Source organism: Rhamphochromis sp. 'chilingali', assembly GCF_963969265.1.
Source record: "Rhamphochromis sp. 'chilingali' genome assembly, chromosome: 11".
Lineage (NCBI taxonomy): Eukaryota > Metazoa > Chordata > Actinopteri > Cichliformes > Cichlidae > Rhamphochromis > Rhamphochromis sp. 'chilingali'.
In genome coordinates, this window is record NC_137938.1 from 59,665 (window position 1) to 78,184 (window position 18,520).

General features: G+C 43.6%; 1 protein-coding gene across 1 annotated transcript in view; it reads left to right on the forward strand.

The window, feature by feature from the left end:
- Window positions 1–284: 284 nt before the first annotated feature.
- LOC308405507 (ryanodine receptor 3-like) overlaps window positions 285–18,520 on the forward strand; it is a gene marked incomplete at its 5' end in the record, with an annotated part of 32,152 nt that continues 13,916 nt past the window's right edge. Inside the window, 4 exons of the mRNA XM_080896181.1 lie at window positions 285–1,002; window positions 11,949–12,222; window positions 12,364–12,478; window positions 14,861–14,993. Coding sequence (XP_080752307.1) covers window positions 285–1,002; window positions 11,949–12,222; window positions 12,364–12,478; window positions 14,861–14,993 — 1,240 coding nt within the window. The remainder of the gene's footprint in view (window positions 1,003–11,948; window positions 12,223–12,363; window positions 12,479–14,860; window positions 14,994–18,520) is intronic.

Consider the following 18,520-nt stretch of genomic DNA (forward strand, 5'->3'; position numbering starts at 1 on the left):
CAGATGTGTGAGCCTCCAAACATTGCTGCTGCTTAGTTTTCCACTAAGTCATCCCAGCTGACAGTAGAAATCATTGATTCAACTCATCAAAGCCCCAAAAATAGACTTTAAATACTCGATTTGAGACAATTGAAGTCAAATGTAAAGAAATGATTTCTCTGTCATTACTGCTGCATTCCCGCCCTGCATGCCCCCTCAACCCCGCCAGCCTCCACCACCATCCACATTCCAGCACTAGAAGTTTCCTCATTAAAGAAAAAAAAAATAGGTGCTTCACCCCCTTGATGGCTCCCAATCATACCCCCTCCCACGTCTCCACCAGCTCACGGATTATCTACTCTGAGGTCAGTCTTCTCCAAACTCGGTGCCCCTTTGTCGGAAGAGAAAATGGGGGACCTTTAACATCCCTGGAGTTCCTCAGGATAACCCTCGACACTAAACGTTTCCAGGCTCCCCTGCCGATCAAAAGGTTAAGGCATCACCCTTCTCCTCCAAAACGTCCTCCTCGCTCTCTCTTGCTTCAAATGATGGCTGCTCTCCTTGTTGGGATGCTTAATCCTATACCTTACTTGCTTCACCTGCTGCATCCAAACCGCCACTCCTCGACTCCACCATGCTGCATAGCTCTCCCAGGGCTGAACTGCATCTCTGGCAACTTCTGCTCACTAACTGGAACGGCATCACCTTCTTCTACAATGATCAGCTGCCCCCCCACGACGTCCTGCTCTTCACAGATGCTGTCCCTTCTGTCGGCTTTGGGGGCTATTACGGCCGAAGACATTAAGAGCCTTGGCGCCCTACGCAGAGGCAGCTCCGACCCCAGGTCCTCCATTTTCAGCCACGTCTTTCGAGATCTAAACCCCATCGCAGAACTCAATCGCTTCTTGGGAGATGCTAATATAAAAACAGCCTTGCAGCAAGCACATTGTCCTCTTATTGGACCGCTTGGAACACGTTCCGTTCATCGCATCACAACTTCAACCTCTCGTCCTACGTCCTGGCGTGCACACTCAAGGCCACGTTCCTAATCGCCTTCTTCAGCTTAGGCTGTTCCGAATTCACCTCCTCATCCTCGATGTTCCACCCGACTCTTCACCCATGCATGTGTGTCATCCACCCAGTCTCCGAAGACTGCTTCATTTTATCCTCAAATGAAGCAACCCAATCAATCGGGCAGCACCACGCCTACATACTACTTCAAAATAAACTCTCCTTTAAGACCCTTCGAATCACTAACCCTTTACCTCGACCTCAAAAATCTCAGCACACCTTACCTTCAGATCATCTGTTCATCACCGAATCTGGCCACGCCCCAATCAGGACATGGCTCCTCTCACACTTTCGCCAAGCCCCCTTGTCTTCCGGGATTCCTCCAAATCACTTCCCTGGCCTCCCTTCCTCACCGGCGTTGCGACTTCTGCCTCCCACAAAGGAATCCCTGACCACTTAATCAAGCTCCTGGGTTGATGGTCATCACAAGTCTACCTGGTATACATTCACAACATTCTCCAAAACCTCCATTATGCCCAGTCCTGTCTTTGGGGGTTCTGCCTGGCCCAAGAGCGGTCGCCAGTCCCCTTCAAGGCCTTCCCCAAACCGCAGCACTAATCACACTTCCTCATCCCTCATCGCTTATCGTTACCAAGGGAGTGGTCCCTGCTAGTGAAACAAATATCAAAGCTGAGTTTTTGTCAAAGTACAGACATGATAAAAAATGTGTATTTCATTGTTTTCCATGTTCTAATTAATCAGTTCTTGATTGAGTCTTTGTGTTACTGTTTGTGTGCACAGTCCATCAATGGGCGTTATTAGCAGTTATCAGCCCCATAACTGTGGCTCAGATTGCACCTGCTAGCAGGCTCAGTAGGTCGTTATCACCAGTTGGTGAGCCGGATCACTGTGTCGCTGTTGGAGGGACCCCGATGGATCCAGATCCAGTACAGACAGACTTCACTTCACACTGAGACGGGCGCATAGCAGCTAACTACTGAAAAATGTCTATTTAATCAGTTTGAATATGATTTTCTTATGAACAGAAACAGATTACATAATGAAAAAAGGCTTCTGAACTTTACTCTTTTGCCACAAGCATCATCTGTATGATGGAAGTCGAGCCTGGAAATAGTTTTTTGCTAGTGTATTACTTTAGCGTACACTAAATTCAAAGCTCGCCATGAGAGTGTTAATAACTTGCTAATGTTCAGCTACACTTTACTAGGTCACATCTGTGACACACGTTACTTAAACAAAGAAGGAAATATTGGCTCTGTTTTATCTGCTGGGCCCAAAAGTGACTCCCTGTATTTAAACTGCTATGAAGAACTTGTTGGTCTATAATATGTGAACATGTGTCAAATGTGTCCATCATGAAAGACATCAGGTCATCTTGAGCCACAAAAACATTCCTATCATGAAAGAGAAGCTGGAATCAGTTTGTTGCAGACGTTTAAATATCCGATATTTATCCAGTTAAAAGCTGAAATTCAAAAACGTCTTTTCAAGAGTCGTCTCTCCAAGAGGAGCAGAAGCTGCAACAAATATAACAACAGTTATTTAAGGCTGTTTTAAACGGCCACAAAGGAGCAGATTGGTTATAATGCAGCTGCTTCAGAGGAATAAACACTGTTTTTATTTCATGTGTAACACCTTTCAATGATGTGTTGACTAAAGTCTGTTGACCAGTGTAAGTAAAGACATCACACACACACATGGAAACACTGAAACCTGTTTGTGGTGCAGCAGCGATCCCAGCTGCTCGCCTTTATCTAGACTGGGTCGGCTGCTGATCTCAATATAATCAATGTTTAAAGTTCTCAGTGTTTCTGTGTTCCTTCGTATAGGATCTCCCAGCATCATCACTGTGCTGTCCAATCATTGTGTGCTAGGTTACCCTTATAGTGCGATGTGTGTTTGCACAAAGAGAAGCATGTGTGTCAAATATAAATAAGCACAGAACAGAAACAGCTGCTCGTTTCTTCTGTTTAGAGTCAAGTTAGTGTTTTGTGTCTTTTTTTGAGGCCTGATGTCGAGCAGAGGTGTGTGTAACTGCACTGGTCTGTTATATGTGTGAAGTGTGTGCTTCTCTTCAGCATCATTTTTGTCACTGCTGATTCCTTTGTGCCATCATGTGTTGAGAAGAGAGAACAGTTATAACGGAGGAGCAAAAGGAAGCCCTGAAATCTGCATCAACAATCAGAAATCAGAAATCAGAAATCAGAATCAGAATCAGAATGGGGTTTATTGCCAAATGTTGAGCAGGTTTACAACATCAGGAAATTGCTGCGGTGCTTCAGTGCAAACATAGTGTCATAAGTTGCGCTTAAATAGACATGAAAAAATAAAAGTAAGAATAAGAATTAAAAGTGCTACGTAGAAGATATATACATGAGTGCAGGTGGTGATCAGTGCCAAACATGGAATGATGCAGTGACACAGCGTAGGGTCATGTGTTAGTGGTGGGAACAGTCATACGGTTATTGTTCATGTGTCCGACAGCAGAGGGGAAGAAACTGTTCTTATGGCGAGAGGTTCTGGTGCGAATGGACCGGAGCCTCCTGCCTGAGGGGAGCAGGTCAAACAGACTGTGTCCAGGGTGAGAAGGGTCAGCTGAGATCCGAGCTGCACGCCGCAGTGTCCTGGAGGTGTACAGGTCCTGCAGAGATGGGAGTCTGCAGCCAATCACCTTCTCAGCAGAGCGCACAACACGCTGCAGTCTCTGTTTGTCCCTGATAGTGGCTCCAGCGTACCACACGGTGATGGAGGAGGTGAGGATGGACTCGATGATTGCGGTGTAGAACTGCATCATCGCCAACACATCAAGGAAGTGTTGGCTCACCAGTGATCCCAGCAGAGCCACTGGTTTGGCTCCAGTTGTTACAGATTCAATGATGTTGTTCCTACAGATACATGTCAGCATCTTTAGTGTAGTAAAGTCTTGTAATCTGAAGATAGAAACAAGGCAGCAAACAGCTCCATGATCTGATCTTAATGATGTTGTTTTTATTTCTGTCTGTCAGAACTGGATTGGAAACTATCAATTATTATTATTATTATTATTATTATTATTATTATTATTATTATTATTATTATTATCAACAATCAATTATTTTTCACCACTAAATTCAGTTTGATCTACTGCTGCCAACATTTGAAACGATCTTACAAATTAGAAAAGTGGAAAACTGCATCTCTGATTGTATGGAGGTGAATTACTGCCTCTGGAACTGGCAGTTTGCCAATCTGGAAAGGCACCATGAGTGCTAAAACATATATGCAGGTTTTAGAGGGACATATTCACCCATCCAGATGCCATCTTTTTCAGAGAAGTCCTTGCGTATTTAAGGAAGATGCTGCTAAACTGCAAACTATATCTATTACAACAGTATGCTCTCATAGTTGGAGAGTCCAGATACTGAACTTGCCTGCCTGTAGTCCAGATCTTTTACCAGCTGAAACTTTGGACACATCATAAAATTAAGAGAATCCCTAGAATCCCTTATCAGACCACTGGACATTATTACTAGTCTCCTCAGCTCCCAGACATTAACAGACTGTCACCTGACAGTGGTAAACATGGCCCAGTTTCAACTTTTTGGAGAGGTTTGGCTGCCATGAAATATTAAAAAAATAACCTTAGTTCTTTCTTCAAAGTGTACATTTTCACATTTTAAACTTTTTTCTCGCATGTTCATCACTCTTACTCTCGTCTGGATTATTTTTTGGTCAGCAGCTCACTGCTGTGTGACATTTCAGACACTGAGATTCATCCTATAGCTGTCAGCGATCATGCTCCTGTATCTTTAACACTAATGCACAAGAATAATACTACGCCAAGTAAAAACTGGAGATTTAATATATCACTACTTAAAGATGAAGACTTTATTAAATACTTTAAAAAGGAATGGACTTCATATTTAGACTTTAATGACACTCCCGGAATATCTGCTTCTGTTCTATGGGAAGCAGGGAAAGCTGTGATGAGAGGTAAAATAATTTCTTTCTCATCACACAAAAAGAAAGAAGAAAACAAAAATATTCAGGAATTAGAAAAAAACATCAAATCACTAGAAGAAGCCTACGCGTCCCACCAAGATCAGGAAACATTGAACAAAATATGCAAAACAAAACTAGAATTAAATGAAACTATTAATAAAAAAACACAATTCCTTATACAAAGACTTCGCTTGCAGAATTTTGAACACAGTAACAAATCAGGTCGATTTCTAGCTAACCAGCTAAAAATAAATAAAGAAAAAACAACTATATGTGCTGCTAAAGATTTATCGGGGAACACAATATATGATCCTGGAAGAATAAACAACATTTTTAGGGATTTCTATGAAACTTTATACTCACCACAAATAAACCCATCTAAAAATGAAATTGATCTGTTTCTTGACAACGTAACTCTTCCAAAATTACTAGACAGTCAAGCAATGGAACTGGATTCGCCACTGACGCCAAGTGAACTCCAGGAAGCCCTGATAAGTATGCCCAATAATAAGGCTCCAGGTCCAGACGGCTTCCCTGCAGAATTCTACAAAGAATTCTGGACAATTTTGGCACCAGTATTCCACAGCATGTTGCAGGAAATCGAGGAAAAGGGCAGACTACCACCAAATATGAATTCTGTCAACATTAGTCTCCTGCTAAAACCAGGCAAAGACCCTTTATTTCCCTCAAGCTATCGTCCAATTTCTCTTTTAAATGTAGACCTTAAAATAATCTGCAAAGCTCTCTCAAAGAGATTAGAGAAAATGACCCCCCTCTTAATTCATCCTGACCAAACTGGTTTCATAAAAGGTCGGCACTCCTCAACAAACACTCGTAGATTACTTAATTTAATAGACTACTCATACGATAAAAACATCGAAGCCATAATATTATCTCTAGATGCAGAAAAAGCATTTGACAGAGTTAATTGGAAATTTTTATTCGCAACTTTACACAAATTTGGTTTTGGAAACTCTTTCATAAACTGGATAAGAATATTATACAATTCCCCAACGGCTCGTATCAGAACAAATGACCAGACATCCTCCAGCTTCTGTCTCCTGAGGGGCACCAGACAGGGATGCCCACTCTCCCCCTCACTTTTTGCAATTTTTATCGAACCTCTAGCAGCAGCATTTAGACAGGCTACAACAATTAAGGGCATAAAATGTAAGAACATAGAACATAAAATCAGTCTCTATGCGGATGATGTGTTGCTTTTTCTGCAAAACACACAAACCAACCTCTCTGAGGTAATTACTTTAATAAACTGGTTTTCAAGAGTTTCAGATTATTCAATTAACTGGCCAAAATCTACAGTTCTCCCCATTAACTGCTCCTTCCATAATTCTTCCTCTGCCCCACTGCAATCCGGAAATATTAAATATTTAGGTATTAATATCTCTCCTAAGCTTTCAGACTTAACTAAACTAAACCACATCCCACTTCTAAAGAAAGTAGAAGGCGATCTGACTAGATGGAAATCTTTACCCATATCACTCATGGGAAGGGTCGCCACTATAAAAATGATGATCTTGCCAAAAATAAATTACTTATTTTTGATGATCCCTAACAAACCATCACAAGATTGGTTCAGATCTCTGGATTCATATATTTCCAAATTCCTTTGGAAAGATAAACCCCCGCGTATTAGCTTAAAAACGCTACAAAGAACCAAGGATAGAGGAGGATTAGATCTGCCTAATTTTCACCAATACTTCTTAGCCAACAGGCTTCAGTTCATCTCAGAATGGTTAAAACATACCTTCTTAGTTGAGCCCTGGCTAGATGTTGAACAGGCACTATGCAAGGATCTAGAGATTTCAGACCTACCATTTATTAGCTCAAACATCAAAAGACATGAATGCTTTAAAAGTATCAACATCAGCTTTTCTCTAACAGCATGGTGGGAGTTTCTAAAAATAACGGAGTCTTCATTAATCCCATGCAAACGTACACCTATCTGGAATAACCCTGACATATTACAAAATAATAATATGATTAATTTCCCAGAATGGAGTTGTAAAGGAATTAAATACTTAGAACATATATTAGAGGGAACAGAATTTATTCCATTTGACAGACTAGTTGAACAATATGGGATCAACAAGACAAGGTTTTTAGAATATCAACAAATTAAATCCATAGTAAAAAAGAAATTTAACCTCAGTCAAGTTGAATTACAAACACCACTAAGTGCGGCACATTTTCTTACTCTTAAATCCCCCAAATTATTATCTAAAATATACAGAACACTTTCTAAATTAGATGAATCAATATCCCTTCCTACTGCAAAGTGGGAAGCAGATTTATCAGTCAGCTTAGACCAAAACGTCTGGTCTCAGGTATGCTTAAAAACCTTTAAATTGATTAAAAATCCCAGTCTGCAATTAATACAATACAAAATACTTCATAGAGTGCACTATACAGGTCATCGGATGTTCAAGATGGGCTTTACATCTTCCAACAACTGCTCACACTGTCAAGGCAATACACCAGACAATTACATCCACGCTCTTTGGTTCTGTCCACCAGTGCAAAAGTTTTGGCGCGAGATATGTGAAGACTTATCAAAATGTCTGAAATGTAACATTCCAACCTCCCCCTTAGTGTGTTTGTTGGGCAGCTTAGATAATGTCACTTCAGAAAAGAATATAGCCCATATGATCTTCACTGCCCTATGCATAGCCAAGAAAACAGTCCTCATGAACTGGAAAAATAAAAATAATCTTAATTCTAACCAATATAGAAATTATCTATTAGATTACATTAGTCTTGACACAGCCTCTGCCACCACATTAGATCAATTGCTCTGGGCCCCTTTTATCAGCTCCATCACCTAGTGGGGGTGGGGGGTCATAGTTTGGTCCCGCCTTCACTGTTGTGATTGGTGAGGGGGTAGGGACAGGCTTAGGGCGTCGGGGGGTTCCCCGGAGGCATCTTCCTTGGGGGGCTCAACCCGGGGTAGCGGTCACGTCCGGTTGAGGGCTCTGTTGGCTCTCAGGTGACTGTTTCCTCGCGGCTGCGTGCAGCGGGGCTAGGGGAGGGTCTGTGCTGACGGACGTGGGTTACTGACCTGGCAACCTGGCTGCCCCTGGGTGGGTCCGGGATGGGCGTGAGGTTTTGGGGGCGCTCCGTCTCTGGGCTGGGGCCCGGGCCGGGCCTCGGGGGCTCGGGTCCTGGTTGGTGTGTTGCCGGGGTTGTGGGCGGGTGGGTGCATGGGGGCCCGGCCCTGGAGCAGGGTGCCGCCGGTGCATCGAGCCGCCTGGGGGGCTCTTCAACTGGTGGGGGGGATGGTCACATCTTGCAGGAGCTTTCTTCTCTCAGGAACTCTCTGCAGGAGGGGGAGATACAGGAGAGGTGGAGGAAGATCTCAGCCTGGGCGTTTACCGTCTTATGTAGTCTGGAAGATGTGTGGTTGGTGGGGTGGGTGCAGTTTTCTCTGTGGTGGGGTTGGGTGGACTGTCCAGGGCTCTGTGGAGCCGGGGGGCGCTACTGCACTGGGCCCCGGTCTGATGGGCCTGGGCCCCCCTTCCCTGGCGGGTCGCGGAGGGTGGGAGTGCCTACTGGGGTCAGCGGGGGAGCTGGCCCCAGGGAGGGGTTACCTGCCCCTCCCTTCCTTCCCTCCCCATCTCCAGCTGCCTCCCTCTTCCCGCTCCTCCACAACCACCCACACATGCAGGGCCTTGGAGTGGGGGTATGTCACCAGGGTGCAGAGGAGGCTACCCCCCCCCCTGTCCCCTTCTGGCTGCCTCTGCCTCAATTTTATCCCACAGCTTAGACATTCACATTATTCACACTCTCATTACACATACATATAGGATCTTGGGGGTGGGCACAATCACGGAGTCCAAATCACCATCAGGGTGTATACCTCACCCCTGACGTCGTTGCCCACCTCTCAATTTTAAATACACTTAGTCATTGAGGGTTAGCAGGAGGGACTATGCGCTTACCTGCTGCTCCTTGGCAGGTAGCTCCATGCCCTCCTGGGTTTTAATTGCACCTTAGAACACATATGCATCAACACTACAATGAGCGGGTGGAGGGAGGTTTGGAGTCTTCTCCCACCCCCATTCTCTGCGGCCTGCTGGAGCGGGAGGGCTAGTAGGAGGAGTTGGCCGTCCGACTGCGGTCTGGGGTGTGGGGCCTCCCTGCTGCTGCGGAGTCGGGGTGGTCTGCCTCTCCCCACCGCAGGGAAAAGGGTAACACCACCTGGGTCTGGGTGCAATTCCCCCCTCCAGGGGCAAGGGTACCTAGACCCGGTTTGTAGAGTACGCTTGGGGAGTGTGATTGTGTGTACAGTGTCTCTTTATGTCTGTCTCCACGTTGGTTGAGTGTGGAGTGAGTGCATATGAGAGCATGAGGGTGGGAATGGATGTTTGTGTCTGTGTGTGCCTGTATGTCTGTGTCTATATGTCAGGTTGGGTATCAGACGCCACCTCTCTGGGGACACTTCAGGCCCTCCAAGGTTTGGAGGCCTATCTCCACCCACCACCACTTCCCCTGCCGGTGGCGGACTCCCTCAGGTGTCGGTGTGTTGGTGGTTCTTTGTGTCTGGGGGTGGGCGTCCGGGTGCACACCGGCTCACTCCTTGGCGGCCGCTTGTCGGGGCCTGGGGCCTGGGGCTCGCTCGGGCCCCTTTGGAGGTGGGGTGCCCCCGGCCTCTCGGCCTAGGGCTCGGTCACTCAGGCGCAGCTGGGGGCCGGCGGAGCTCACGGGCGCGTCACTGCAACTCCCCCTGACTTCTGCTCCGCGGCTGCTGGGCGAGCCCTCATCTGGGACTCTCCTCAGCTCTTACTGGGACAGTGGCGCGGCTGCCCCTCTGTTGGTCTTCCATGGTCTCTTGTGTTCTGGGGGCCTCTGGATGTCTGGAGTTTTGATCTCCTCCATACCCGCTTCACACCCTGGAGGACGGGGCTGTGGCCCCCCCCACACTCCCTAGCAGATCATTACATGGAGAAACCTTTGGAATGCAAGCATGCTGATCCACACAGGTATGCACACATGGGTATTCACAGACGCGGACTAAAGCTTTCTTGGCTGCTGCCTCAAAGCACACTGTGCGCTGTCTATCTTGCGTGCTGCACAATATCGTTTATTACTTAGTAAATACTGATATCTATGACTAGCTAGTTTATTGTGATGGTGCTTTGTTTTCTCTATTATTATGTTGCTCTTTGTTGTTTGCTGTCTCCTCTGTTTGTTTTTGTTTGTTTTTTTTTTTTTTTTTCTCCATACAGGTGACCCAGGAGTTTTTTTTTTCTCTCTCTCTTCCCCCCCCTTCTCACCGTCTCTTCTCCCCTTTGGTTTTCTTTCTTTCTCTCCCCCTCTCTCTCTCATTCATTCCCCCTGTCCTATTTATTAAAAAAAAAAAAAAAAAAAATGACAAAGGATGAACTGAAGCTCTGCCATCACGTAATGTCGCATACTGCTGTTTCTGATGTCATTTAGAAAAAAAAAGAAAAAAAAAAAAAAAAAAACTTTTACCACGTTTGCTGTGTTCTATAGTGAGTGAAATATGGGTTGAATTCTGCTTTTTCACTTGACTCAGCGTTGCAGCATTGTCGGAGTCTGTTTTGTTCATCAAATAAATTGATGAAGCAGTCTGACAAAAGGATGGACGGGCGAAATAAGCTGCTTCTCTTGCCTGACAAAGTTAGAGCTGCTAATTTTTTCAACGTGTAATTTTATTGTCGGATCTTTATATGTCAGATTATATATAATTAATGCCTAGTCAGTCCTTTTGGGATGGGGATGATTACTTTCATTAACTGACGGTAACGCTCATTCACTGTTATAAAACTTTAAAGCCAGTAATTTGTCTCTAAAACTTTTGCTTCCTTATTCTTTTGATGAAAAGCATCGAAGCGCCTATTGTTGATTTCACAGCATTGTTTAATTAGTCAGATTACTCAGAAGTTATAAAAACTTGGAATCATCCATAAGGCTTTTTGTTTTTTTTTAGTTTGCCAACAGCTAAGGAGCTTATTTCCAAGATTTAAATGCCAGCTTTAATATCAACCGCCTTGGCTTGAACTTGTGATTAAATTTGTTTGTTTGTTCCTCTCTTTATATTCCTGCATCACTCTAGCGTGCTTCAGATATGCTGTCAGCATCCTCATAGACTCATCAGGAGATGATTGTGGGGTTACATCCAATATATTGACAAAATATTAAAGCTCCCAATTAGTTCTGACTAATAGACTAATTTACATTTTCTAAGAGCTTTAATTAAGCCAATTCAGTTCATGGTTTATGCTGACTTTGGAGTACAGCGCTGTGCCAGTGCTCATGTCTCTATATTTTTGCCTGTCATTTGCAGATTGGCACGCAGACTGCGTAAGATTTCAGTGACTCCCTTGTGAGCCATGGTTTGAGATGATTCAGAGCAGATGTGAATTTGCAACACTTTCACCTTCAGGGCATCTACACCGTCTCGTGTCTCATTATGATTCTGCTTGAATCCGGCCCTTTGTTTTAAGCAGATGTTGCGCTATTTGGCTTAAATGCTCAAGGTTCAGCGATGGCTTTGGAATTGCAGTGTTTTGAGAGGTGCAGCATTTAGCTACAACTTCATATGACTTCAAGTTTTTCTCCACTGGTCCTTGTTTTATTGGTGCTTGGCATCCTTAAGAGGGAAGTTTCACGAGACTTTAAGATAAAGTTTAAAATATACAGTTTTAAAACCTATACTACAGTTTAATTAGCTTGTCTTTGTATATCTCTGGAACAAAAAGAGAAAAAATAAAGAGCGTATCATCCATCTTTCCTAATGAACAATGCTTTTGAAGTGCCCGGTCCATAGATTTTTATTTTTTCTCTAATTTGCTCATTCAAAGGTTTGAGAGACAACAAATATCAACTGAAGCTTTGACAGATACATGATTGTAGAGCAACCTTTATTTACTGCTTCTATTTCTCAATTTAAGAATACTGAACTGTCTCTTCTCCAGCCAACCTGAAGGAGCTTATCTCCCAGACCATAACCAGTTGGGCTCAGGAGTCTCACATTCAAGACTCAGAGCTGGTGAGAGTGATGTTCAGCCTGCTGAGGAGACAGTATGACGGCATCGGGGAACTGCTTCGGGCCATGAAGAAGTCGTACACCATCAGTGCCGCATCTGTGCAAGATGCTATTAACCTGCTGGCATCTCTGGGTCAAATCAGATCTCTGCTATCAGTGCGAATGGGCAAGGAAGAGGAGAAACTCATGATTGATGGGCTCGGGTAAGAAAATATATTATGATGCGCACACTGTTATAAACGATAAAAACAATGCCCGATTCTAGAAATATATCATTGTGAACAGTGTACTCTCCCGCGGTTACAGTACTGTGGGCTTTATAAATCGCTTTCTTGTGTTCTTAGCGACATCATGAACAACAAGGTTTTCTACCAGCATCCTAATCTGATGAGAGTGCTGGGCATGCATGAGACAGTCATGGAGGTCATGGTGAACGTGCTTGGGGGAGACAAGTCACAGGTGAGCTTAACATTGCTCATGTTTTTGGTTTTCCTTGACCACTGCAAACTATCGAGTCAGTCCTTTTTTAATGGATCGTATTCATTGAAACTGTTAACTTGTTAGTCATGTATGGAAATAGTAGCTCCCAATCTTAACTCTTGGAGAAGTTCTTTAAAACTCCTTATCCTGTTCATAACTTTTTAAAGAAGTTTGTACATGTTTTTGACGGATTCTTATTCGTTATGTGGCCTCTTTCACCATAATTAGGGGTACAATTCATCATGATTAATGTGTAGATTGTGTTAATAAAAAGTGGTTATAAAAGGAAAAGTGTTAATGAAAGCTGTTGTCTATACAAAAAAAGAAGTTTCCATAGTTGTTCAGAGCCCCGCCCACTTTCCTCACATTCCTTATTTTGGTCAATAATTAGCCTTCAAGCCAAAAATCAGTTATTGTCACGGTTTGCCGGGGCAAGCCGTGTGGAATTATTTAGGACCAGGACGCGGCAGCTCTGGTGCAGGTGAGTATTTATTAACGAAGGAAATACAAACAACAAAGGCACTGGGAACATGAAACTGGAACCTAAACTGGGTAAAACTAACAAAACAAACCAGAAACGAAGATGCAGGGAGGTCCGGGGAAATACGCATGGAGAGATGCAGGGAGACCGAGGGAAAACAACACAGACGAACCAGCAACTACTAGGACAGAAGACACAACTAAAATACACTCAGAGAACACAGGCAGATTACACACAGGTGGGGAACACAGCTGGGAGTGATTAACATGACGAGACTAGGGAGGCAAACTGAAAACACTCACATAAGACGCAGACCTTCACAATAAAACAGGAACTTACACATGAAAGGACACAAACTAAGAAACGCGGACTAAATACAGGAACACACGGGCAGAACAGAGTAAACACTAAACAGAGGAAGAACAGAACCAAAATCGCAAGAAGAGAAAACACAAAACGCTGGGTCAAAAGGACCCAGGATCATGACAGTTATGAATTAAATGTAGCAAAAGGAGGAGCAAATCATCAATTTTAAAGAACCCAAACAAGTGTGTTTTTGTTTTGGGTATTTTTGCTTGCAAAATGACTCATACAGTAAATCTGTTAGCAAAACATTTGCAGGTTAATTTTCTGTTACAAAGCTTAGTTTTAGGGGAAGAGTTTGAGTTTGTGACTGACAGAACTTTTAATGCTTAATAAGTTGTATACCGATCTCAGGAAAACAAAAGAGGCTGAAGTGAGCCAAGAGAAACAGCTTAATACCCAGAAAAACCGCAGCGTAATAGAGAGGACAGAGGAGTAAAGGTATCAGAGGGGTGACAGGAGGCCACTCAGACCTGTCCTTTTTGGGTGGTGCTGACAGAAGCTGGAAGAGCTGGTTGCGATTTAATGCTGCAGCCAGTGCCAAGCTTGAAGTGAACCTCAGACAGACGGACCTCAGGGAGACATTCAGACCTTCGTGTCTGTCTCTGGCACTGTGATCGCACAGGCTCATAGCATAAATTCCTGACTGGTTTCATGCCACTTGATACGTGTACCTCGCTCGCTGTGGCCATATACAGTGACAGTCGTGAATATAGATCAGGTTTTTAATATTTGCTGTTTGATTACCGCTGATGTTGTTTCAGTCGTGGCATGGTGCTGTATATTATGAGATTGTGCGAGTCGTAGGTTTTATCACGCAATCAAGACAGATGGTTTATAGAATATTATGAAGGAATAAATCTCTGAACTCGGACACTGACAGAAAGTTTGCTCCCGGTCACGCACAGCAGGACCGCATATGGGGAATCAACAAAGAAACTTGTTAAGCTGTATATTCTCAAAGTAAAATTGTTTGTGCTTTCAAAGTTTCTGTCAAATCTGCCTTTAGAGGTGGAAGCTTTGGCATGATTGAAAGTTCAATATTTGTCAGTTGTCTGATAAGTGTGATTTTCTGTGCTGTGCATTTTTGCAGATTGTAATCTGCCTAAAGTAAAATGGGGGTTTCTCTCCTCCTCTGCTGTCAATTACTTTTTCTGCATTTCTGCTACAGAGCAAATGACTCTAGTGATTTATGCTCAGCCTGAGGCTTGGACTGAGCCCATGTGAGGACTTAGAAAAATGAGGATGGCACAGATCTAAAAGCATTAGATGCAAAAGGGCTTGAAGGTCAAACAATTTTTCAGTTTCTGTATTCAAAACAGGAAATACATTTTATTTATTGATTCCATGATACTCTTTATGATAGTTTAGATACCTTTATCAGACCCAAGCATCTAGTACTCTGCATCCTGTAGTGACATTAAAAAGAATTCTAATATTTCTGAGCTCCTACTGCAGCTTATTTGGGGCTATTTGGCTGCAGATTGATCCATACAGTCTACTTTTTTCTTCCACAGGAGATCGCCTTCCCCAAGATGGTAGCTAGCTGTTGTCGCTTCTTGTGCTATTTCTGCCGTATTAGCCGGCAAAACCAGAAAGCCATGTTTGACCACCTGAGCTACCTGCTGGAGAACAGCAGCGTCGGATTGGGTAAGTATATTTTGCCTTTTCATTATTTATTTTGAAAAAAAAAACAACAACTTAATTTATGCACAGCTGTCTTAAGACATTGACTGGGCCATTGCAACACATTGATTTTTCATTTTTAGCCATTATGTTGTAGAATTGTTGCTGCATTTTGGACCATTGCTCTGCTGCATGACCCAACATCAGCTGAGCTGTAGCTGTTGGACAGATGGCTTCCTATTTGACTCTAACATGCTTTGGTAAACAAAGGAGTTCATGGTTGCCTCAATGACTACAACATGCCCAAATCCTGTTTCTCATGGGCTTTTAGCATTTTTTTTCTAAGCATTGCACAGTCTGACCTTGGGATTAGTTTGCAGGGATGTCCACTCCTGAGAAAAGTTTTGTATGCTTCTGAATAATCTTCTTCACTGTAGAATGATGAACTTCAAACTAGAAATGGTCTTAGAACCCTTCCCAGATTGACGGGCAACAACAGTTGTCCCTTTAGGCCAATTCTATTGTCTTTGCTCCTCCTGGCATTGCATTAACACACTCCTGAATGTTTCAGACCAGCAAAGCCTCTGCATTTATGGAGGTGCTCACACTTGCTGACGATTAGGTGCATTCGATGAGCAACACGTGGCTCCAACTTCTTAATTCTATGAAATCTGTAAGGGTGTACTTATGTTATTCATACACTTCTTTGACATTGTGACTCAATTTTTGTTAAATATATACTGCTATGTTGTCACGTATGGTACAGGTTAGGAAGTATTTACCTAATTTTAGAACCTGATGAGGATTAGATGGTTTTATTTATTATGTCCTGATACATGAAAAATCTGAAATTGAATAGACTTTTTTTTTTTAATATGAAGGAAAGGAACAAGCTGGGGCAAAAACAGACAGTGGAGAACACACTGGTTATGAGGATGCCTTGGCATTTGAATATGTTCCTGAGTATTCTCCATACTGCCTCAATTAAACTTTTTTGCTGCTACATAATGTGTGCAGAAACCAATAGTTGCTACGGGCCACTGCAGACTTATTGCTGATATTGTGGGAAGCAGCTGGTGAAGAAGAGTAACAGGCTCGATTTCAAAATGCCTGTATATCAAGTTGAAAGTGTAAGGGGCACAGAGGCAGGCAGCTGATAGAGAGAAGAATGGCGAGCAGTAAATGAGGGTTATTTAGGCGTCCAGAGCAGGACATGAGTCACAGAGCTCTGCGTGCCTGTGTAACACGTAAACTAAAGCACCTGGCTCTGGAAGAGGACAGTTGAATGAAAACACACTAGTTGTTGCCCTTTTTATATGACACTTTTAGAATTTGCCTCTTACAAGCCACGTTTTCCTATAAATTAATAATATGTAACATAGCCTGCATTGTGCTGCAATATTAAGTGGTTTTGTAGTATCTGCTCAACTGCATTGACGCTTTTAAAATGGAGTAATATTACAAAAAGGGCAGGTGTTGACAAACTGATTAATGGGACCTGGTATTCTGAGCTTCAAAGATGCAGACTGGAGAATATCAAGATTGATGTGCTGTGTCGATACACTGCCCCTTGTTACGTCTCCCCGAGGGCAGGAGGGGATAACACAACAACTCCGGAAACTCAGTACAGGTGTTATGAAAAGAAGGTTTAATGGCAGCGCTCTCACAAAATAAACAACCCAGACTCAAACAACAAATGTGGGGGGAAAGGGACAGTTAGGTTGTGCCAAAAAAAAAAAAAAAAAAAAAAAAAACACCAAAAAGACAAAACCAAAACTTAGCTGAGCTGAGCTATTATCCTAGAAAAGCAACAAACAGGAGAGAAAAACCCTAAACCTCAACTTAAAACAAGCTCAAAATTACATGGGTGGCACCAACCTACTTACCTAGTGTTTCTAACACAAAGACTCTACGTGAGTAAGTGTATGGGGTCCCCAAACTTACCTAGTCCACTTTACTCCCACCACAATCATCAAACAAAAGAAAGACAGCAGGAAAACGTCACACATGTGTCAAACAATTCAAGGAGGGAAGAGAGCCGCGCCCAGCCACAGGTGAGTCTCCTTATCAAGGGTTTCACTCCTGGGTTGTCCAATCAGGGCCTCCCTCCTCTAATTAGTTGGACGTCACACAGATTGACATCAGCCTGCAGTCTGCGACCTAAGGGAATGGCAAACAAAAGGGGAGGGAAAGAAAACATGCAGCCTGCAGACACGTAACACCCCCACCCTTACAAGACCAAACAAACAGTTTGGTTCCTTCAAACACAAACAAAACCCTACACAGACTACAGGGCACGGGATAATGCATCAGCCAGGACATTTTCTGTCCCTTTTTTATGGCAGATTTGAAGGTTGTACTCTTGAATGATTAAAGACCACCTCATAAGTCGACGATTGTTATTGTACATCCTTGAAAGGAAAACAAGCGGCTTGTGGTCTGTAAAGACTTTTATGGGCTCCCTGCTTAATCCGAGATAAACCTCAAAATGCTGCAGAGCCAGCAGAACGGCAAGAGTTTCTTGTTCGATGGTGGAATACTTTCTCTGGGGAAGAGTGAACTTCTTTGAGAAGTAACACACAGGGTGGTCGAGTCCATCCTGATCTTCCTGTAGAAGGACAGCACCTACCCCGACAGCACTAGCATCGACCTCCAACTTGAATGGTCGGCCGAAGTCTGGGGCGGAGAGAACAGGTGTACATGAAAGCAATCCTTTAAGGTTCTCAAAGGCATGTTGGCATTCATCAGACCAGGTAAATGGAACTGATGGACTGGTCAAGGCAGTCAATGGGGCAGCTACTGTTGAGAAGTTCTTACAGAACCGGCGATAATATCCAGCCATCCCAAGAAAACGACGTAGCTCCCTTCTTGTAGATGGAACTGGAAAGGTTGAAATGGCATGGATCTTTGCATCCACTGGGCATACCTTTCCTCCGCCAACTTGTTGGCCTAGATAGAGGATGGTACCTTTACCAAACTCACACTTGGCCAGGTTCAAAGTCAGCGAGGCAGCTGAGAGGCATTCAAACACAGCTGACAAAGTAGCAAGATGTTCTGCCCATTCACTGGAATACACGACTATGTCGTCTAGGTACACCCGGCAGTTTGGAACATCACCCAGTACTTTGTTCACTAGCCTCTGAAACGTAGCTGGCGCATTACATAACCCAAATGGCATGACTGTGTACTGGAGGAAACTGTCTGGAGTTACAAAAGCAGATATCTCTGACGCCCTTTTGGTTAAAGGAATCTGCCAGTAACCCTTCACCATATCCAGTTTGGTAATGAATGTGGCAGGTCCAATGTCATCAATGCAATCATCGATGAGGGGCAAGGGGTATGCGTCAGGAACTGTCACCGCATTCACTATGCGGAAGTCCGTACAGAACCGTGGACTCCCATCAGCTTTAATGTCCAACAAACAAGGGGAACTCCAGGGGCTGCAACTGGGTATGGCAAGTCCATTCCTAATCAGATACTCAACTTCCTTTTTCATGGCCTCCCTTTTGATGGGATTGACCCTATATTCAATTCAATTCAATTTTATTTAT